This window comes from Mobula hypostoma, chromosome 11, assembly GCF_963921235.1.
Source record: "Mobula hypostoma chromosome 11, sMobHyp1.1, whole genome shotgun sequence".
In the NCBI taxonomy this organism is placed as follows: domain Eukaryota; kingdom Metazoa; phylum Chordata; class Chondrichthyes; order Myliobatiformes; family Myliobatidae; genus Mobula; species Mobula hypostoma.
In genome coordinates, this window is record NC_086107.1 from 109,292,336 (window position 1) to 109,316,449 (window position 24,114).

A 24,114-nucleotide genomic window follows, 5' to 3' on the forward strand; every position below is an offset into this window, starting at 1 on the left:
GTTGGTTGGAGGGGTAGAATTTCTGAGACAGGAAACCAGGCTCAAGGACAGCTCATGTTGGCCGTTACGTTGGCTATTGAACAGACCTCTTGGACAACAAGGAGGACACTTGACCTCTTTGTGACCTTGCACCTTATTGTCTGTCAGTCCTGCACTTCTCTGTATCTGAGATTTTATTCCTTATTAGAACATGAGACAGCATGGCACAGCGCTGGCCTCTTGGCCCACAATGTTATGCTGACGTTTTAATCTAGTCCGGGATTAATCTAGGAATTCCCTCCAATTTAGCCCTCCATTTTTTCCATGTGCCAATCTAAGTGTCTCTTAAATGTCTCCCTGTACCACCACACCTGGTAGCCCATTCCATGTACCCACCAACCTCTGTGCAAAACATCTACTTCTGATATCCCACCTACACTTTTCTTCAATCGCCTCAAAGTTATGCCCTCTCATATTAGTCATTTCTGTTGTTGGAAAAAAGGCTCCGGTTGTTCACTTAATCTGTCCCTCTTACCATCTTACACATTTCTATCGACACCTCTCATCCTCCTTCACTCTGAAGAGAAATGTCCTAGCTCGTTCAACCCATCTTCACAAGACATGCTCTTTAATCCAGACAGCATCCTGGTAAATCTCCTCTGCACCCTCTCTAAAGCTTTCACATCCTTCCGGAGGTAACCGGAACTGAACACAATACTCCAAGCGTGGCCTAATTGGAGTTTTATAGACCTGCAACTTTACCTCTTGAACTCAATCCTCTGACTTGCCAATTCTGAATTCCTGAACTTCATCAACTTCGCCTCTAGCTTCCTACCTGCCCTTAAATTCACTTGGGCCATCTCTAACACCTCCCTCTCCTTTCTTGATCTCTCTGCCTCCATCTTTGGAGACAAACTCTGAACCGTCATCTTTTATAAACCTACTGATTCCCATAGTTGACTGGACTGGACCTCTTCCCACACTATCTCCCGTAACAATGCTATTCGCTTTTCTCAGTTTCTTCACCCAGGAAGTGGCTTTCCGTACCAGGACATCTCAGACATCTCCTCCTCCTTTAAAGAACGGTGTTTCCCTCCACTGTTGATGCTTCCTTGACCTGTATCTCCTCCAATCCGCACTCATCCCATCTTCCCGCCGTCGTAATAGTGATAGAGTCCCTCTCATCCTTACCTACCACCCTGTCATCCACTGCATCCAACACATTATCCTCAGCAACTTCCACCGTTCCCAAAGGAACCCTACCACTAAACATACCTTTACCAACCACCCCCTCCACTTTCCACAGGGGTCAGTCCCCCCAGATTCCCTTGTCCCTCCCCACTATTCTCCCTCCAGGCACTTTCCCTAAGTGCTACACCTGCCCATACACCATTCCGGGCCCCAGACGGTCCTTCCAGGTGGGGCAAAGCTTCACCTGCAGATCCGCTGGGATCAGCTACTGTGTCCGGCACAGCCCCCTGCACATTGGTGAGTCGTAAATTGGGGGACTGCTTTGTCGAGCGTCTCTGCTCCATCCACCACAAGCGGGACTTGCTGGTTGCCAAACGCTTGCACGGTAAAGGACAGCAACACGCGTCCCTAATGCAGAAGCTGCTTTGGGATCTCGAGGGTGACCCACAGCACCATCCGCTTGGCTGCATATTACACGTGACGCAAATCATGGTGGAATGCGTCACTCCTGGAAGGATCAAATTTTAATTACATTGACCTAAAGATCATAATCATAAGACATAGGAACAGAATTAGGCCATTTGGCCCATCAAATCTGCTCTGGCATTCCATCATGGCTGAGTTATTATCCCTCTCAATCCCATTCTCCTGCCTTCTCCCCTGCCCCCCGCCCCCCCGACTAATCAAGAACCTATCGACCTCTACTTTAAATATACCCAATGACTTGGCCTGCACAGACATCTGTGGCATGGAATTCCACAGATTCACCGCCTTCTGGCGAAAGAACTCCCTCTGATCTCTGATCTAAATGGACATCACTCTATTCTGAGGCTGTGCCCTCTGGTCCTAGACTCCCCAAGTATAGGAAGCACCCCCTCCATGTCCACTCTGTCCAATCTTTCAATACTCCATCGGTTTCAATGAGATCCCCCTCCCCTCCATTCTTCTAAGCTCCAGCAAGTACAGACCCAGAGCCATCAAATGGCTCCTCACACATTAACCCTTTAATTCCTGGAATCATTTTCATGAACCTCTTCTGGACCCTCTCCAATGCCAGCACATCATTTCTTAGATAAAGGGGCCCAAAACTGCCCACAATACTCCAAGTGCAGTCTGACCAATGCCTTATAAAACCTGAACATTACATCCTTGCTTTTATATTCTAGTCCTCTCAAAATGAATGCTAACATTGCATTTGCCTTCCTTACCACTGGCTCAACCTGCAAGTTCTCCTAAAATAGCATTGCACAATGCAATTTCCAGACACAAGTATCTTCATCAAATTCTCTCAAACCTTTTGAATTCCTCCAAATACTAATTTCTTCGGGTATCTCAACTCTTTCAATGTTTCCTATGGTCCTTCAGTCCTCCTGTGGAGTGGAGTGACTGAGGAGGAGTGTGTAAATGCAGTGAGTGGAGGGATCTTTACTCTGTATCATACCTTTCAGTAACAGTTGTAACCCTATAACCATCAGGCTAGCGAGCCAGCGTGGCTATCATCACTCTCCGAAGGTTGAAAGGTCCAATTTAATGTCAGAGAAATGCATACAATATACTTCTTGAAATGCTTTTCCTTCGCAAAACATCCACGAAAACAGAGAAGTGCCCCGAAGAATGAATGGCAATCATTTGTGAGAACCCCAAATCCCCCCACAGCTACCCCCTCCCATGTGTAAGCTGCAGCGAGCAACAATCCCCCCCACCACTTCCGCCACCGGCAAAAAAAAGCAAGCATCAGTACCACCACTGAGCAATCAAGCGTGAGCAAAGCAATAGCAAAGACACAGACTTGTAGCCACCCCAAAGACTTCGCGTTTCACCCGGCATTCGACATACCTCAGGCTCCCCACAACACTGAACAGATTCCACCACCCACAGATTCACTTTCAAGGACTCTACAACTCATGTTCTCAGTATTATTTATCTATCTATCTATCTAGCACAAGACCACAAGATCACAAGACAAAGGAGCAGAAGCAGGCCATTCGGCCCATTGAGTCTGCTCTACCACTCCACCATGAGCTAAACTATTCTCCCATCTAGTTCCAATCTCCGGCTTTTTCCCCATATCTACGTAATGATTCTTTATTTGCCCACCTTGTCTTCTTTTCCACATTGGTTATTTATCATTCATTGTTTTTTCATAATTTCTAATGCTTTTCTAATTTTCATGAACATTTCTACAGATGTACCGTGGAGAGCATTCTAACTGGCTGCATCACCGTCTGGTATGAGGGTGGTGGGGGGGGGTGGGCTCAGGATTGAAAAAAGCTGCAAAGGGTTGTAAACTTAGTCAACTCCATCATGGGCACTAACCTCCGTTGTATCCAGGACATCTATGGTGGTCATGCACTTTGGTAGAAGAAATTAAAGAATTAACCGTTTTCTAAATGGAGAGAAAATACTAAAGACTGAGGTGCAAAGGGACTTGGGGGTCCTTGTGTGGGATTCCCTAAAGGTTAATTTGCAGGTTGAGCCAGTGGTAAGGAAGGCAAATGCAATGTTAGCATTCATTTCAAGAGGACTAGAATATAAAAGTAAAGGATGTAATGTTGAGACTTTATCAAGCACTGGTGAGACCTCACTTGGAGTATTGTGAGCAGTTTTAAGTCCATAATCTTGAAGGATGTGCTGAAACTGGAGAGGGTTCAAGGGAGATTCACAAAAATGATTCCAGGTTTGAAATGCTTGTCACATGAAGAGTGTTTGATGGCTCTGGGCCTGTATTCACTAGAATTCAGAAGAATGAGGGGTGACCTCATTGAAACCTATTGAACCCTGAAAGGCCTTGATAGAGCAGATGTGGAGAGGACGTTTCCTGTGGTGGGAGAATCTAAGACCAGAGGACACAGCCTCAGGATAGAGGGATGTCCTTTTAAAACAGAGGTGAGGAGGAATTTCTTTAGCCAGAGAGTGGTGAATCTGTGGAATTCTTTTCCACAGGCAGCTGTGGAGGCCAAGTCTTTATGCTTATTAAAGGCAAAGGTTGATAGATTCTTGATTGCTCAGGGCTTGAAAGGGTAGGGGGAGAAGGCAGGAGTTTGGAGCTGAGAGGGAAAATGGATCAGCTATGGTGAAATGGTGGAGCAGACTCAATGGGCCAAATGGCCTAATTCTGCTCCTATATCTTACGGTCCTATGGTCTTGTGGTCCCGGGGCAGGGAGTGTGTATTAGAAGAGTTCAGAGGGAGCTTAACTCTGTATCCCACCCACTGCTATGTCTGTGCTGAGAGTAAAGAGACAATATTGAGGGAGTTCCACTGCCACTCAAGGAGAGCAGGGCATAGAAAACACCTGCAGAAACGGGCTCTGCTCATATGGAGTTTCACAAACCAGTTTCCGCAACACTCTAATGATGCTCGCATTCTTACAGAAATCGCTTCCTAGTGAAAAGTAAAGCAAGTTAGCCTCTGTCTCAAACGTTCATTCTCCTGGAGCTTGACAAAGGTTACATCAAAAGCCCTGCATTCCCCTTCACTTCTGCCCGATTTTCAGAGGGCTATCCAGCTAGAAGCTGGGACACTGAAGAAGAACCAGGCCCTCTCCTTACGCTGGATTCACAGGTGGGATGCAGTGTGGCGAGGTTGCAGAGGGATGATCTCATACTGTAGCTCGGTGTGGGTTCATTTACAACGGGAGGTGCTCCTGTAAAGCATCTTCAGGCATGTTTTTTTTAATGAACGTCAGTGGCTTTACAAATGAAGGTTCTTCCTCATCGTTCACTGGAGTGGATGGTTCCTTTTTGGGTCCTTGCACGAATTGGGTAAGAGTGCTGAAACTTGGGGGTTGTCTTTGGCCAGTGGAGAACCACACCACCACAACAAATCCCCTGTACTGCTGCCACCCAGGAAAGGACTACCACGCCCCAAACAGGTCCATGAGTTTTAACCCGGGACGCTTTCCTGATCCTGTGGCGCAGATAGACCATAGGAGACACAGGAGCAGAATTAGGCCATTCAGCCCATCGAACCTGCTCTACCATTCCATCAAGACTGATTTGTTATCCCTCTCAACCCCATTCTCCTACCTTCTCCCCGTAACCTTTGACACCCTGACTAATCAAGAACCAATCAACCTCCGCTTTAAATATACCCAGTGACCAGGCTCCCACAGCCATCTGTGGCAATGAATTCCACCATCCACTGGCTAAAGATTAATGCATTAAGTGATTGTACTGGGGACTAAGCACCATATATAAAGTTGAAAGAGTCTTTTAGGGCGAAAATGTCAAACGTTGCTGAAAAGCCGCAGGTTCAAGATGAGGGCAAAAGTTTAGAGGTGGATTCAAGGCAAGTATTTTTACACGGAGTATACCAGATGCCTAGAATTCACTGGCAAGGGAGGAGGTGGAAGCAGCTACAACAGCAGCCTTAATGAGGTGGTTAGAAGCATGAACAGGCAGCTCACGGAGGGATATGGACACGAACTGGCAGATGGGATGAAGTTGAATTGGTATCGTGGTCAGAAGGGACTGTTCCTGCACGGTACTAATCTCTGACTGGGACATCTTGAGCAGAATATTCTGCATGCCTGCTTGCTTATTTATTTACCTGTTTGTTTGATTTATCTATCTATCTATTTGCGGACCGCAAAGCACTCCAGCGTGTGGTGAAAACTGCCCGGCGGATTATCGGCACCCAATTGCCCACTATTGAGAACATCTACCATAAGCGCTGCCTGGGCAGGGAGAAAACCATTATCAAGGATGCATCTCACCCTAACCATGGACATTTTACTCTCCTCCCATCCGGTAGGCGCTACAGGAGCCTCCGCTCCCGCACCAGCAGGCACAGGAAGAGCTTCTTCCCTGAGGCTGTGACCCTGCTGAACCTCACATCACAGCGCTGAGCAGTATTGCACCCGTATTGTACTGTCTCAAGTACTTTTATATTTGTGTGCTGTAGCACTTTTTTTATTCGCAGTTATTTTGTCAATAACACTATTCTTTGCATTTCCAGTCAGATGCTAACTGCATTTCGTTAGCTTTGTATCTGTACTCGGCACAATGACAATAAAGTTGAATCTAATCGAATCTAATCTACGTTTGTATTTGAGATACAGTGCAGTACACTGCCTTCCAGCCCACCCCGTCACACCGCCCAGCAACCCACTGATTTTAACCTTAGCCTAATCGCAGGGCAACTTACAATGACCAATCGACCTTCCAACTGGCCCATCTTCGGACTGTGGGAGGAAACCAGAGCACCCGGAGGAAACCCACGCGCACACGCGGGAAGGGACGCACAAACTCGCTGACAGGGGACGCTGGAATTGAACCTGAACTCCGACGCCCCGAGCTGTAATAGAGTCGCGCTAACCGTGACACGTGTGCTCAAAGCACCACGGGCTTTACGCCAGTGTGTAGTGCCATGGAGAATAATGCCTATCCACCTCAAATCGGAGCTCTCATACCCAGCCTGGCTCCCTCACTTCCTACACCTCAGCCATAGAGAAGCTGTAACCGAGTCAGAACCTGGATCAAAAGCATCTGTTACAAAACTTGTTGATTTTGCACCAGCAGTACACTGAAATATATAAAAATAGAGAAAGAGAACTGTAAATTACGTTAACTATGTATATTAAATAGTTCAATTAAAATAAGTATTGCAAAAATAGAACTAAAAAGTAGTGGGGTATGTTCGTGGGTTCAATGTCCATTTAGAAATTGGAACAGTTATTACTCCTTAATCATCAGGGTCCTGGACCAGCATGGCTAATTACACTCACCTCAACTCTTAACAAATTCCACAACCTATGGAAATACTTTCAAAGACTCTATGTCTCATGTTCTCCGTATAATTTTTTTATATTATTATTATTGAGTTCGCTCGCACAGTTTGTCTTCTTCTGCACACTGACCGTTTGTCAGTCTTCTGTTTCGTATTGTGTTTCTTTGTTCTACTGAGATTGGACGCAAGAAAGTGAATCTCAAGGTAATATACGGTGAAACATATGTTCTTTGACAGTAAATGACCTTTGAACTTTAAAATTGCTAACTCTGCCATCAAGAACATGGAACACAGAACAGTACAGCATGGCGACAGGCCACTTGGCCCATCTTGTCTGTGCCGACATCGGCCTGCATGAGGTCCACATCGCCCAACTTCTGTCTGTGTTGAACCATCAGGAGAGCATCACTCAACTTCACTCACCCTATCACTGAAGAGTTCCCACAACCTATGGAATCACTTTCAAGAACTCTTTGTTTCATGTTTTTGATATTTATTGCTCATTTATTATTCTTATTAATGTTATCACTTTTTTTCTTTCTTTTTGATTTGTTGTCTTTTGCACGCTGACTGTCCATCCTGTTGGCTGCGGTCTTTCATTGCTTCTATCATGGTTCTTCGATTCTCTAAGTATGCCCGCAAGCAAACATATCTCGGGGTTGTATATGATGACATATGTGTACTTTGATAATAAAGTTTACTTTGAACTTTGTCTAAAAGCCTTTTAAACGTTACTGTTGCACCTTTTACCACTGCTTCCCCCGCACCTACCAAGTTCTGTGTGAAAAAAACCTCACCTCACAAATCTCCTTCAAACTTTTCCCCTCTCGCCTCTTGTATTTGGAGTAAGGCACAGAGAATGCTGGAGGAACTCAGCAGGTCAGGCAGCATCCATGGAGAAGAATAAACAGTCCATGATGCCACCCAAGACCCTTCTTCAGGTCCGTTCTGCAGATGGTGGAAACCCAGAGCAGCACAGGCGAAAAGCCGGTGGACCTCAGCGGGCCAGGCAGCATCTATGGAGAAGAATAAACAGTTGCCGTTTCAGGCTGTAGCCCTTCATCGGGACTGGAAAAGAAGGAGATTAGAAAGGTTGGGGGAGGGGAAGAAGTTCAAGATGGTAGGTGATAGGTGAGGCCAGATGAGGGCGAAGGTGGGTGAGGTAAGAAGCTGCAGAGTGATTGGTGGAAAAGATAAAGGGCTAAAGAAGAAAGGAACTGATTGGAGAGGAAAGTTTTCCTCACTGGGAAAAGGACTGACTATCCTAGCTATACCCCACATAACGTATACACTTCCATTCGTTCTCCCCTCAGACCGTGATACTCTAGATGCACAGGAACCCTCAGGTTTCCCCACAACCACTGAGCACATCTGTATGAAACGCTGTCATAGGAAAGCAGCATCCACCATCAGGGATCCCCACCACCCAGGCCATGCTCTCTTCTCACTGCTGCCGTCAGGAAGAAGGTGCAGGGGTCTCAGGACTCACACCACCAGGTTCAGGAACATTCACTCTCAGGCTCACAAACCAAAAGGGGATAACTTCACTCAACTTCACTTGCCCCATCATGCCCCAGTGGACTCACTTTGAAGAACTCGTCACCTCATGTTCTCAATATTTATTTATATTCGCATTTGCAAAGTTTGTTGTCTTCTGCTCTCTGGTTGAACGCCTAGTTGGGCGGTCTTTCATTGATTCCACAGGAGTTACTTTTCTATAGATTTTTTGAGTATGCCCACAAGAAAATGAACCTCAGGGTTGTATATGATGACATATACAGTATGTACTTTGATAATAAAATTTACTTTGAACTTTGAAGTCATACAGAATCCCCTAGACAATCTATTGCTATTCCTTCATCTGCATTGGTACTAAATTCTGGGACACAGCAAAGGTTTGAGAAGGAGATTCACCATTATCTACTCGAGGGCAGTAAGTGTGAGCTCACCAATAGCAGCCATGCTCCAAGAATTTTAAATAAACTGGAAAAGAGGAACATTGACAGAATGAAAGGAATTTCCCCTTTTACAACAGATTATAATGCTGATGATATGATTGGGCTTCCTCTTTCATCCATCTCGCTAATCTTGCTGAATGAGAATAGGGCAGTGAAGAAACTCCAAAGTGACAAGCCAGTGCCTTTATTATGGGCCCAGACACGCATAGTGCATATTGGATTCTGATGTTTTAATCAAAAGTTCTTTCAGAAGTCAGGAACGAGGCACAAAACTTGTTGCTTCACAGTCATTTTATTAAGAGTTGATAAGAAGAAAGAAAAAAACGAACCTCTGACAGAGGTCTACTGGTTAAAGAGAGAAAGAAAGCTGGGAAAAAAATGGTGCTGCCTTATGGTCAACTATTTTTGTACTACAGAGATAAGGAAAATTCCACTCAAATTTGTAGATAAGAGTCAACCAATGAGATAGCACTTATTCAAATAACGCAGTACAAAGAAGTTTCCAGAGTTTTCCTCTTATACTTTGTATAACCACTACACTTGCATGTACATGATGATACCACTAGGAAGCATGCTCAGAAGTTACATGTAAATAAGTAATTATATAAAATTCACGCAGATAATTACTTGTTAAGCTACAAAGAAAATATCAATTAAACAGTCTAATCTAAGAATTAAACAGTCGGATCCAACATGGATGAAGGGAATGCTGGGATTAGGGATACTGTTAAATTAGCTAGTACTCACTTTCATGTTCCCAGTATTATTTATTCATTTATTTTATTTGTTCATCTTTATTTTTATTTAGAGATGCAGTACAGTAACGGACCCTTCCGGCCCAATGAGTCTGCACCACTCATTTACATCCATGTGACTAATTAGCCTACTAACTCCTACATCTGTGGACTGTGGGAGGAAACCAGAGCACCCGAAGGAAACCCACACAGTCACAGAGAGAACGTACAAACCCCTTAGAGGCAGCAGCAGGAAATGAACCCCAATTGCTGGAATAGCATTATGCTAGTCACTACCCTACTGTGTCACCAATAATAATATTTATTGTGGTCGTTAATATTTATTATTATAATTTGTTTATTCGTATATGCACAGTTTGTCTTCTTTTGCACAGTGAAAGCTTGACAGTCTTTGCATGTAGGATTTCATTGACTCTACCACATTTCTTTGTTCTACTATGACTGCCTGCAAGGAAATGAATCTTGGTATATGGTGACATATACAGAGTTTGATAATAAATTAACCTTGAACTAATGCTCTGACTGGAAAATTTGGAGATTTTGTGGAGCCCTATTCCAGAGGAAAACTCTGCTTTCAGGAAGACATGGAAGGAAAATGAAAGGAACATGCCTTTCATAACAAAACACTTTCCAAATAGCAGGGGAAGGCCATTCTACCTTTTCGGGTGCTGATTCTCAGCTCCAGGATTTGAATGGGCAGAAGACGCAATTGTCTGTACTATCAGGTTCAAAGACAGCTTCTATCCCACTGTTGTATAACTCTTGAACAGTTCCCCAGTCTGTTAAGAAGGGCTCAACCTCACAAGCTACCTCATTGTAGTTTTACGACCGCGTTAGTTAATTGGTACCTCATCTAGAGTTGTTAAGTCCTTGTGCTTTCTGTTGAATCTTGTTTTCAGCATACTGCACTCATTTAAAGTGGACTCCCGATTAGCGCAGGTCCTTGTGTGTGTTTCAAGAATGATTCAGCCCGTGATGTCGCTCGATGTTCAGTTGGAATTCCTACAAAAAAACTGTTGTTTCTGTCTCAACATGGGAGTCTGTCGTTCCACTGCACCTGGGCTCAGTCGTTGGTCAGTGTACTCTGTGACAGAACGGCCCCGCGCCGTAAATGGACCCAGCAGAAGTTCAACAGAGGCTTGGGCATTGGTCGGCCAGAGGCAAAGCTGCCTTCTATTCTCAGTGCTTGTCCCAATGCTATGATCCAAGTTTCCCAAGGCGATGTTCTGAGCTTGTAGCTTCCATGTTCTAACCTTCTCTAGTCTAATACAAGGTGGTCAAGGTTTCCTGAGCTTCCCATGGCCCTCCAGGTTTCTGAGAAGTATTCCAGGCTTCCAGGGACTATTGCAAGCTTCCAAGTACTATTCCATGTTCCCAAATTTGATGCAATATTTCCAAGTAATTTCATGTTCCTGAGTTTGATGCTACGTTCTCGAGTTATATGTTACGTTCCTGAGTTATATGCTACGTTCCTGAGTTTTCTAGCCCTGTTTCGGGAACATCAGGTCTGTCTCATTTTACCAGCCGTCTCAAAAGCATCAGGGTATCCCTGGGCCGCCAAGTGCCAGATTTAGGGAGGGAGGTATTATCACGAGCCCTGTGAGCCTGTGCCTCTGTATTCGTTGATTATTGTCTTATCTAGAATTGTTAACCCCTTGTGCTTTCAGTTTCATCTCGTCAAGTTTATTTTGACTGGCATGGGTTTCCAGCGTGCTGCGCTTACTTAAAGAGGATTCCCAATTAGCGGAGGGTCCTTGTGTGTATTTCGAGAATGATTCACCTTGCAGTGTTGCTTGAAATTCCAATAAATCAGCTCTTGTTTCTGTCTCAACGTGGGAGCCTGTCGTTCCTCTGCACCTGGTTCAGTTGTCTGTCAATGCACACCTGTGACAGCACCTTTTTGTCTGCCTACACTACACTTCACTGGCCATTCTGTTGCTGTTTTCCCCGTACGACCTCAATGCACCCATGTGCAGAAATCGTTTTTCATTGTTCCTCAGTACATGTGGCAATGATAAACCAGCTTACCAAGTTAACAGCTTCTGACAGAGATACAACACACATCAAAGTTGCTGGTGAACGCAGCAGGCCAGGCAGCATCTCTAAGAAGAGGCGCAGTCGACGTTTCAGGCCGAGACCCTTCGTCAGGACTAACTGAAGGAAGAGTGAGTAAGGGATTTGAAAGCTGGAGGGGGAGGGGGAGATGCAAAATGATAGGAGAAGACAGGAGGGGGAGGGATGGAGCCGAGAGCTGGACAGGTGATTGGCAGAAGGGGATACGAGAGGATCATGGGACAGGAGGTCCGGGAAGAAAGACGGGGGGGGGGGTGACCCAGAGGATGGGCAAGAGGTATATTCAGAGGGACAGAGGGAGAAAAAGGAGAGTGAGAGAAAGAATGTGTGCATTAAAAAGAGTAACAGATGGGGTACGAGGGGGAGGTGGGAACAGATGGGGTACGAGGGGGAGGTGGGAACAGATGGGGTACGAGGGGGAGGTGGGAACAGATGGGGTACGAGGGGGAGGTGGGATAGTCTGACAGTCACACAGCAGTCCTGCAGTCTACCAGCTGTGTCACTGTGACACTCTTAAACCCCAGCAAATTTCTCCCACCAGTGGGTGAACATCTTAACCTCTGAAATGCCCTCACTATCCCCTCCATTTCTCTCTCCTCCTTCAAAAGCACCTTAATATCTGCCTCCTAGTGATGTCTTTGTGCAGTTTAGTCAAACTCAAAGCAAATTTATTATCAGAGTACATATGCTGTATGTCACCATGTAAAATCCTGAGATTCATTTTCTTGTGGGCATTTACAGGAAAGTTAAAACATGAAAAAGAATTTGTGAAACTATACGTTAAAGCACTATACATAAATAAAAATAACCAATGTGTATAAGAAGACAAGTTGTGAAAATAAAAGTAATAAATAGACAGATAGTTAGATAGAGAGATACATAAAAAGATTGATAAATAGACTTGCCCTTCTGTCACAGCATATGCACTGGACATCAATCACCCATTTATACTAATCCTACATTAATGTCATCTCTTATTGGGATTTAAGATGAGAGGTGACTTGATAAAGGTTACACAATAATAAAGGTAATAGATAGAATGGAAAGCCAGAGACCCTTTCCCACAGGCTGGCATCTCCCAGTCACCTCAGAGCTAACACGAACCACCTGCTACTCACTTCTGGTTCATCACCTGCGGCCCATTTAAACCCAGTTCACATCTGCAGCCCGTTTAAACCCAGGCCTATGCTCACTCACACAAAGCAGCCAGCATGAGCCAGTTACTCCTGGCCTTCAGTTACCTTGTTTCCTTGTCATGTCGAATATCCATTCTCTCTAGTTTTGTGCCCTCTTGTGGCTTGTTAGTTTGAAGTTCACGCGTAAAGTATTGTTTACCGCTAAGTCGTCTTCGCTGCTCTGCTGTTTGGTCAAGCCTCCTCTACATCTCCTGCCACAGGGCAGAAATGGCTAATACAAGAGGGACAATTTTAAGGTGATTGGAAGAAAGCATGGGGAGTTTGTTGGGGGGGGGGATGTCAGAAATAAGTTTTTTACACAGAGAGTGGCGGGTGCACGGAGCGCCCTGCCAGGGGTGGCGGCAGAGGCCAATGCATTCGGGACATTTAAGAAACACTTAAGTAGGCATTTGGATGATCGAAAAATGGAGGGCTATGTCAAAGGGAAGGTTAGATTGACCTTAGAGTAGGTTATAAAGTCAGCACAACATCCTGGGTCGAAGGGCTTGTACTGCACTGAAGTGTTCCAATGGTCTTCCCAAATTCTCTTCAACTCTTCCTACATGATAGTAGTCACCTACACAGTGAGGACAACTTACTATTGATCTATCTAGCTACTTATCTGTCTATCTTTTTACCTATCTATTGATTCCTATCTTTCTATCTATCTATCTATCAGCACCCAGCTAACTTATCAACCTGCACTCTTTGAAATACCGGAGGAAACAGGAGCATCCAGAGGAAATCCATGTGGTCCTGAGGAGAACGTTCAAACTCCACACAGACAGCAGATGAAGTCAGATCAAACTTCGAAATCTGTGAGACCGTGGCTCTACTTTTAAGAGACTCTTAGATAGGTGCATGGAGCTTAGAAAAAATAGAGGGCTGTGCGGTAGGGAAATTCTAGAGCAGGTTCTAGAGTAGGTTACATGGTCAGCACAGCATTGTGGGCCAAAAGGGCCTGTAATGTGCTGTAGATTTTCAATGTTTCTGTGCTTAACAGCTGTGGCTCTGTGACACACTTAAACCTCAGCAAATTTCTCCCAATAGCTGGTGAGTGCTTCTCTCCTCAAAAAACACCTCAAAATCTGCCTCCTAGCACCGTCCCTGTGTGGTTTTGACAAATTTCAAAGTAAGGTTATAATCAAAGTACATATATGTCACCATATACAACCCTGAGATTAATTTCCTGGTGGGCACTTACAGGAAAGTAAAAATAACTAAATAGCATTTCTGAGAAACTACATGAAAACACTAATAAATAAAAATAACCAATGTGTATAAGAAAATAAATTATGAAAATAAAAATAATAAATAGACAGGTAGATAGTTAGACAGATAGAGAGATACATAGATAGATGGAAAGATAGATAGTAAGATAGATAGTTAGATAATAGACAATAGACAATAGGTGCAAAAGTAGGCCATTCAGCCCTTCGAGCCAGCACCACCATTCACTGTGATCATGGCTGATCATCCACAATCAGTACCATTTTCCTGCCTTCTCCCCATATCCCTTCACTCCGCTATCTTTAAGAGCTCTATCTAACTCTTTCTTGAAAGAATCCAGAGAATTGGCCTCCACTGCCTTCTGAGGCAGAGCATTCCACAGAACCACAGCCCTCTGTGTGAAAAAATTTTTCCTCAACTCTGTTCTAAATTGTCTACCCCTTATTCTTAAACCGTGGCCTTTGGTTCTGGACTCTCCCAACATCAGGAACATGTTTCCTGCCTCTAGCGTGTCCAATCCCTTAATAATCTTGTATGTTTCAATCAGATCCCCTCTCATCCTTCTAAATTCCGGTGTATACAACCCCAGTCGCTCCAATCTTTCAACATATGACAGTCCCTCCATCCCAGGAATTAACCTCGTGAACCTACGCTGCACTCCCTCAATAGCAAGAATGTCCTTCCTCAAATTTGGAGACCAAAACTGTACACAATATTCCAGATGTGGTCTCACCAGGGCCCTGTACAACTGCAGAAGGACCTCTTTGCTCCTATACTCAATTCCCCTTGTTACGAAGGCCAGCATGCCATTAGCTTTCTTCACTGCCTGCTGTACCTGCATGCTTACTTTCAGTGACTGATGAACAAGGGCACCTAGATCTCGTTGTACTTCCCCTTTTCCTAACTTGACACCATTCAGATAGTAATCTGCCTTCCTGTTATTGCCACCAAAGTGAATAACCTCACATTTATCCACATTAAACTGCATCTGCCATGCGTCTGCCCACTCACCCAACCTGTCCAAGTCACCCTGCATTCTCATAACATCCTCCTCACATTTCACAATGCCGCCCAGCTTTGTATCATCTGCAAATTTGCTAATGTTACTTTTAATCCCTTCATCTAAATCATTAATGTATATTGTAAATAGCTGATTAATTAAACAGATAAATAGATAGATAGGTAGATAGAAAGATAGAAAGGTAGTTAGATAGAAAAATAGATTGATAGATAGATAGACAGACAGACAGACCGACAGACAGAAAGGTAGCTAGATAGATAGAAAAATGTATCGATAGACAGTTAGACAGATAGATAGAAAGATAGACTGATAAATAAATGGATAGAGAAAGAGATAGATAGAAAGATAGCTACATAGACAGATGGAGAGATAGATAGCTAGATTGTTAGATAATTAGACAGATAAATAGACAGATAGATAGGCAGACTGACAGATAGATAAAGCTGAGAACATGAGTTGTAGAGTCCTTGAAAGTGTGTCTGTAGGTTGAGAAATAGTTCAGTATTGGTTGAGTGCAGCTATCCATGCCTGTTCAGGAGCCTGAAGGTTGTCAAGTAATATCTATTCCTGTATCAGCCAGTGCAAAATACCAAGCTCAGGATGCAGCCACGAATCGTCAAACACCGCGGTGAACATGCAGCCGTAAGGCACTGAGTGATGCTCTGCTGAGTTAAAAGTGCTGTGACAATGCAAGGTGCTAGTATTTCTTGCAGCCCGAGGCTTTGCTTTACATCTGGTGCAGGAGCGACGGAGGGTTTCGCTACCACACGTAGCAAATCATTGTGCCCCACGTTCAGCCTAAGGGTGTGTGTGTGTGTGTGAGTGTGTGAGTGTGTGAGTGTATGTGTGTGTGTGCAACACCTGCCTGCAGCATTGCAAAATGCTCTAAATAGACTCAGTCACCAAAGGTTATGCACTCTGCCTTCCTGTCTAATCTCACTCCAAATAAAGTTTCAAACCATGTACCCCTGCCGTCTAACAGAGCCCACTTCCACCTCCGTAACTAGCCCCCCCCCCAATTCATTCCCGGGACAACCCCCTTTAATTCAGCTCCTCAGCAGGGTGAATTCTGCAGGTATAAAGCGTTAATCAAGCCATTTATAGACTAAAAATAAGCTGTATTCGTCACATACATATTAAAAACCGACAGTGAACTGCATCTTTTCCATCAATGACCAACACAGTGCGAATGTGCTGGGGGCAGCCCGCAAGTGTCGCCGTGCTTCTGACCCCATCGTAGCACGCCCACAACTTACTAAACTGTAATTTATTTACCTGTATGTCTTTTTTTTTTGGAATGTTGGAGGAAACCGATCCACCCGGAGGAAACCCACGTGGTCACGGGGAGAACGTACAAGCTCCTTACAGGTAGCAGCAGGAACTGAACCTGGCGCTGTACAGCCTTCCAGCCCACAATGTTGTGCCGACCGTTTAACCTACTCCAAGATCAATCTAACCTTCCCCTCCCAGTTAGCCCTCTTAGAGTATTGTGTTCAGTTCCGATCACTTTGTAAGGGGTTTCTTCTTGTATGTTACTGCGCATGTTAATTAAAATGGCTTCTTTGTTATGTTAGATGCTGAGAAAGTCTCCAGCTAGCAGTTTGCTTGGGTTATATTATAGATAACAGAGCAAATGAACCAATGGGTGTCCATGTTATTCTTTCTTGGGTTGATATGCTGTTTCATATGGCTGGGAAACGGGAGGTTTTGGTGGGGAATTGGAGGAGAGACCGTGAGAATGACGGACGTGCTGGGAGCACTCTGGTGGATCACTCCGGGTGGTCCTGAGCTGCGAGATGAGGGGGTCGGAGTGGATCGCAGGGGGAAGAAAGAAGGTCCTGAGCTCCAACTGTGTGTGCACGAAGAAATTGGACTTTGATAACTCTGGCGCCTTTTTTTTCATGCCCTTTTGTATTGTATCTCTATTAATCTCATAGTCCTAGTATGATTTATAAAGTGTAATTTGTAAAACGTACATTGTGTGCTGGCTGATGATTGGTGTTTGAAGCCGAATCAGGTGCCATTTGCGCAGCAACCGACGTAAGCGGGAGACAAGGTTGGGCTGCGGACGGGGTTTCCCCGAGATAAATACGAGCCAATATAGCTGAGCGTTACAACTTCGTTATAAGAACATGAGAAATAGGAGCAGGAGTCGGTCAACTGGCCTGTCGAGCCTTCCCCGCCATTCAATAAGATCATGGCTGATCTGACCATGGACTCATCTCCACCTGCCTGCCTTTTCCCCATAACCCCTAATTCCCCTACTATGCAAAGATCTATCCAACCTTGTCTTAAATATATTCACTGAGGTAGCCTCCACTGCTTCATTAGGTAGAGAATTCCACAGATAAGTGTACAATATGTTTATAGGAATGTACAAACTCCCTACAGGCAGGGGCAGGAATTGAACCCAGGTCACTGGTGCAATAATAGCGTTACAATAGACTCTGCTGCTGTCCCACCACAATGTTTAATGCTACACAGAGATAAAGCACAATCACTATTATGTGCTGTTTCGCATGATGTGGGCAATCATGATCTCTCACCAAGATTGTTCTTGGCAAATTTTTCTACAGAAGTGGTTTGCCATTGCTTTCTTCTGGGCAATGTCTTCACCAGACGGGTGACCACAGCCATTATCAATCAGCACATCACACAAACTAATCTTCCGTCCTTGGACTCACTTTACACCACACATTATCGGAGCAGTGCTGCCAGGATAATCAAGGACATGACCCACCCAGCCAACACACTTTTCATCCCTCTTTCCTCCGGGAGAAGGCTCAGGAGCTTGAGGACTTGTACGGCCAGATTTGGGAACAGCTTCTTTCCAACTGTGATAAGACTGCTGAACGGATCCTGACCCGGATCTGGGCCGTACCCTCCAAATATCCGGACCTGCCTCTCAGTTTTTTTTGCACTACCTTACTTTCCATTTTTCTATTTTCTATTTATGATTTATAATTTAAATTTTTAATATTTACTATCGATTTGTAATCCAGGGAGCGGGAAGCACAGAATCAAATGTCGCTGTGATGATTGTACGTTCTAGTATCAATTGTTTGGTGACAATAACGTATAAAGTATACCATTCAGAGATTGTCTGCCTGGCATCAGTGGTCACATAACCAGGATTTGTGATCTGCACCGGCTGCTCATATGACCATCCACCACCTGCTCCCATGGTTTCATGTGACCCTGATCGGGGGCTAAGCAGGTGCTACACCTTGCTCAGGGGTGACCTGCAGGCTAGCGGAGGGAAGGAGCACCTTACACCTCCTTTGGTAGAGACATGTCTCCACCCCGCCGCTCCAAAAAGGACACTAGGCTCTACATAAGGTGGGTGATGGGAAATAATGAAGTAGTGGTGGAGCTAGTGGGTGGAGGTGTTGATCAGCCTTACTGCTTGGGGAAAGGAACTGTTTTTGGATCTGGTGGTCCTGGCACGGATGCTCCGTAGCCTCCTCTCACGGTAGAGTAGCAGCTAGCGTGACTCTATTACAGCTCAGAATGTTCTGGAGTTTGGAGCCATTCCGTAAGGAGCCTCTGCACGTCTTCCCCGCAGAATGCACAGTTTTTCTCCGAGTCCTCTAATTTCCCTCCCACGGTCTGAAGACCTACCAGGAAGGCTAATTCCTCATTGTAGGTTGTCCTGTGATTAGGTTAAAGTTGGTCAATTGTGCTTGTCAGGGGTTGCTAGGGTGACCCGGCTCAAAGGACCTACTCCGCACAGTATTGTGAAATTAATTAATTAATGACGGCAGTGGGACAAACGGTCCAGGAGCAGGGTGCGTGGGATCCTTCCTGATGTTACTGGCCCTTTTCCGTCACCTTTCTGTATAGATGTCCTTGATAGCGGGTACGCTGGTACTGATGATGTGCTGGGCAGCTTCGACTACCGGTCGGGTTAATTGTCACTGACGTATGTTGTGACATGGCGTGGATGGATGGCCACAGGACAAGCCCATGAGATCTTTGACATCCGCAGTCCAACTTCTAATCCTCAAGAAAGAGCCTCAAATTCTCCCTTTGAGCACACGTTGTCCAGAGTTGGGAGTTGAATCCACAAGGTTCATGACTGAGAGTCAGGGTGGAATTCATGGAGACAGAATTGACATTAAGGAACACCATTTCTTTGAACAAAAAAAAAATTATTTATTTAAAAACACAGCATGGAGCAGGCATTTCTGGCTCAATGAGCCATGCTATCCAGCAACCCAGCAGTCCTGAAGATAGATCTCGGCCCAAAACATCGACTATCTGTCCTTTTCCACGGATGCTGCCTGGCCTGCTGAGTTCCTCCAGCATTTTGTGTGTTGCACTGGATTTCCAGCATCTGCAGATTTAACACCAGTCTAATCACAGGTCAATTTCCAATGACCAGTTAGCCCACTAATTTCAAGTTTAATTGTCATTCAACCATATATGAATACCAATGAACACTGCCAAACAAAACACCGTTACTCCAGGACCAAGGTACAAAACCCAGTACCAACAGTCATGCACAACACAAAGCACACATAGCATATAGAAACATAGAAACATAGAAAATAGGTGCAGGAGTAGGCCATTCGGCCCTTCGAGCCTGCACCGCCATTTATTATGATCATGGCTGATCATCCAACTCAGAACCCTGCCCCAGCCTTCCCTCCATACCCCCTGATCCCCGTAGCCACAAGGGCCATATCTAACTCCCTCTTAAATATAGCCAATGAACTGGCCTCAACTGTTTACTGTGGCAGAGAATTCCACAGATTCACCACTCTCTGTGTGAAGAAGTTTTTCCTAATCTCAGTCCTGCTATGAAATAGCAGTTTGTCTTTGGAATCTGGGGGGAAACCAGAGCACCTGGAGCACCCTGATGGCATGAACATTGACTTCTCTAACTTCTGCTAATGCCTCACCTCCCCCTCGTACCCCATCCGTTATTTATTTATATACACACATTCTTTCTCTCTCTCTCTTCCCTTTTTCTCCCTCTGTCCCACTGACTATACCCCCCTTTTCCTTCTCCCTGGGCCTCCTGTCCCATGATCCTCTCATATCCCTTTTGCCAATCACCTGTCCAGCTCTTGGCTCCATCCCTCCCCCTCCTGTCTTCTCCTATCATTTTGGATCTCCCCCTCCCCCTCCCACTTTCAAATCTCTTACTAGCTCTTCCTTCAGTTAGTCCTGACGAAGGGTCTCGGCCCAAAACATCGACTGTACCTCTTCCTAGAGATGCTGCCTGGCCTGCTGCGTTCGCCAGCAATTTTGATGTGTGTTGCTTGAATTTCCAGCATCTGCAGAATTCCTCGTGTTTGCACCCGGAGGAAATGCAGGTGGCAGTGGGAAGAACATACAAACTCCTTACAGACAGCACCGGAAATGAACTCCAAACTCCATTGTCTGATCCAATGCTGAAAGTATCTAAAGCAAGGTGGTACTGCTGGGGCTTTATAAGGCAATGGTCAGACCACAAGTGGAGAATGTTGGGCAGATTCAGGCCCTTTATCTCAGAAAAGTTATGCTGGAATTGGAGAGGGTCTAGAGGAGGTTCACAAGAATTATCCCAAGAATTAAGTGGTTAACATATGAGGAGCTTTTGATGGCTCTGGGCCTGTACTTGCTGGGGTGCAAAAGACTGGTGGAGGATCTCATTGAAACCTATCGAATATTGAAAGGCCTAGACAGAGTGGTCACTGGAGAGGATGGGAGAGTCTAGGACCAGAGGGCACCCTCAGAACAGAGTGACGTCCATTTAGAACAGAGATGAGGATCATTTTCTTTAGCCAGAAGGTGGTGAATCTGTGGAATTCATTGCCACAGACAGTCACCAAGTCATTGTGTATATTTAAAGCAGAGGTTGATAGGTTCTTGGTTAGTCAGGGCATCAATAGTTACAGGGAGAAGGCAGGAGAATGGGGTTGAGAGGGATATTAAATCAGCTACGGTAGAACGGACTCGACGGGCCGAATGACCTAATTCTGGTCCAATGCCTTATGGCCTTAAGATAATGGGAAGGGGCGCCACTCTGAATCAATAACTTCTTTGCCACCTGACTGATTCTTGTGTGTCGGTGTCACTTTAAGACAAGTTTCATATTCGCCTGTGGTGGGAGGGAGAGAGAAAGGCTTTTGCACACGCCCACGGCACCCAGAGCGCTTGGTAAAGGAGAAACTGCAGATACGGGCAAACTAACGGAGACGTAGGCAGGGAATTGTGTTTTCTTTAAAAAGTTTTAAAAATGATGAAGAAACAGTTTAATCGGATGTTACAGCTGGCAAACCATACCGCAGGAAGGTAAGAGTAAAAGGATCTGCATAATGTCGTTTTGAACGCCTTTGACAATTGCTTTTTGCAGTACTCGATTAAGGAAGTTACAGTCTTGCTGGCTGATTTGACCGCTCTTCGGTTAACATTAAAAAGCAGGGAGATCCTCCCGCCGGGTCGTAAATGCCTTAAATGATGCACTGACTGGACACATCTGGGAGATGGGTGGCCGCTGGAGAATGTAGGCATGTGCCGTTTCCAGTTTTTTTTTAAATCTTCAACGCACGATCATAACCCAGAAATGTGCTCGCAAACGCGACCCCTCGTTCTCTCCTGGTCTCCCCCCCCCCCCCACTCCTTTGTGCAATGCTCCTACTAAGCAGCTGGTCTTGGGGTTGAACCAGAAACCAGAATGGTATTTAATATCCCCGGCATACGTCGTGAAATATGCGAACTTTGCGGCAGCAATACGTGATAATGGAGAGAAAAAAATAGAATTATGGTAAATATATAATAGTTAAAAAAAAAGTAGTACAAAAAATTAGGAAATAAGAAAGAAGAGAGGTGGTGTTCATGGGTTCGATGTCCATTCAGAAATCTGATGGCAGAGGGGAAGAAGCTGTTCCTGAATCGTTCAGTGTGTGTACCTTCAGGCTTCTGTCTCTCCTTCCTGGTGGTAGCAACGAGAAGAGGGCATGTCCTGGGTAGTGGGGGTACTTAATGATGGACGCCGCCTTTCTGAGAAAGATGTCTTGGATTCTCCGGATTTTTGGAGAGAACTTCCACACTGAGTATTAGTCATCTCCGGCAGGACGGAATCGAACCACCCAGTACGCATTACCGCTGCCAAGTCCCTCAACACACTGACAAGGTGAAAAAATACCTTGTACCACAACCTGGAGGTGCTGGCCGCATAACTACCGAGGCAGCGACGCCAGGTGAGATTTTGGTATTCGGGGGGACTCACCCAGCAGGGAGTCTCGGTGCTGTAAATTTACCAGTCTGGCAGCCGGAGTTCTAATCCGCGACAGATGCTGGGGGATTCAAATGTAAGAAATTAAATAAATCTTGTATTTCTTTTTTTTTTAAAACTGAGGCGAGACTTAGTAACAGTGACTATTAAGCTACTGAAATCAGAGGGGAGATCAGCCCCGTGATTAGGCTAGGGTTACATCAGTGGATTGCTCGGCGGCGCGGCTCCAGGGGCCGGAAGGGTCTGTACCACGTTGTATCTCAAAAAGGCCCAATCGATAATCACGGGCACCGTAGAGCGACTGCGCTAACCTCTATGCTACCGTGCCAGTCACACGGTGCGCGAAAGGTGATGATGTCCATGTGCGGCTCACATCTCCTGTATCTGTCAAAGGTTCTTGACACACTCAATGTAAATGTATCCAATTAGATTGGGAGCACGAATGTCTGTTATTAAATCTTCACCCTATTCCTGTGTGTGTGTGTGTGTGTGTGTGTGTGTGTGTGTGTGTGTGTGTGTGCGCGCACGCGCGCACCACCTGAGTTTAAAGAATCTTTGCCTAAACGGAAAATTAAGGAACCACTGTGGAATATATATTGCTTTCCTTCTAATTCTTGCATCTTTTAGATGATGATATTGAAAGTGTCCAACATATCTGTTTGAATTCTATGACTCTTAACACATACTTCAACTGTTTTCATGAAATGTTCTTGGTTTCATCATATTGGAACAAGAGGCCAGAGTTTCTGTGAGATTGAGGAAGTGTGTATTCATTCTTAACAAGATGCAAAGCTACTGTAATGTCCCTGCAATGCACACAAAATGCTGGTGAACGCAGCAGGCCAGGCAGCATCTATAGGATGAGGTACAGTCGACGTTTCAGGCTGAGACCCTTCGTCAGGACTAACTGAAGGAAGAGCTAGTAAGAGATTTGAAAGTGGGAGGGGGAGGGGGAGATCCAAAATGATAGGAGAAGACAGGAGGGGGAGGGATGGAGCCAAGAGCTGGACAGGTGATTGGCAAAAGGGATACAAGGCTGGAGAAGGGGGAGGATCATGGAACGGGATGCCTAGGGGGAAAGAAGTGGGGAGGGGAGCCCAGAGGAAGATAGAGAGCAGGCAAGGAGTGATTGTGAGAGGGACAGAGAGAGAAAAAAGATAGAGAGTAAAGGGGGGGGGGAATAATAAATAAATGAATAAATAAATAAATAAGGGATGGGGTAAGAAGAAGAGGAGGGGCATTAACGGAAGTTAGAGAAATCAATGTTGAATGTCCCTGTCTGTCTCTCTTCCTCTTCTTGGGCCCTTTGCTCCCAGTGGAGCATAGACCACTGATGATTTCCCATCTCCATTGTCCAAAGTCGATGGTATGGTTGGAGTTCATCAATGTCTCTGCAATCCATTTTATCCACGGTATAGGCGATTGGCCTGTACATCTTCACCAGAGCCCTGTTGCCCTGCCTTACCCGATTCCACCACTTCAGTTCCAAGTTCCTGGGTGTCAATATCTCTGAGGTCCTAACCTGGACCCAATGTATCGATGTAGCTAAAAATAAGGCAAGACCACAGCCATATTTCATTAGGAGTTTGAGGAGATTTGATATGTTACCAAACATACTCACAAATTTCTACAGATGTACCATGAACAGCATTCTGACTGGCCGCATCACTGCCTGGTTTCGGGGGTACTGTACAGGATCGAAGTAAGCTGCAGAGAGTTGTAAACTCAGTCAGCTCCATCATGGGCACCAGCCTCCATAGTACCCAGGACATCTTCAA

At 45.2% G+C, this 24,114-nt stretch overlaps 1 protein-coding gene and 1 long non-coding RNA gene across 3 annotated transcripts in view; one reads left to right on the plus strand and one right to left on the minus strand.

Annotated features, from left to right (window-relative positions):
• LOC134354092 (uncharacterized) overlaps positions 1–24,114 on the minus strand; it is an 82,433-nt gene that overhangs the window by 13,097 nt on the left and 45,222 nt on the right. The window contains exon 3 of the long non-coding RNA XR_010019722.1: positions 7,697–7,915. This is a non-coding gene — a long non-coding RNA (uncharacterized LOC134354092). The remainder of the gene's footprint in view (positions 1–7,696; positions 7,916–24,114) is intronic.
• Positions 20,392–24,114, plus strand: part of LOC134354090 (SH3 domain-binding protein 1-like) — a 78,770-nt gene continuing 75,047 nt past the window's right edge. For both annotated transcript variants that reach the window (XM_063062842.1, XM_063062843.1), the window contains exon 1: positions 20,392–21,393. In XM_063062842.1, coding sequence (XP_062918912.1) covers positions 21,338–21,393 — 56 coding nt within the window. In that variant the 5' untranslated portion in view covers positions 20,392–21,337. The remainder of the gene's footprint in view (positions 21,394–24,114) is intronic.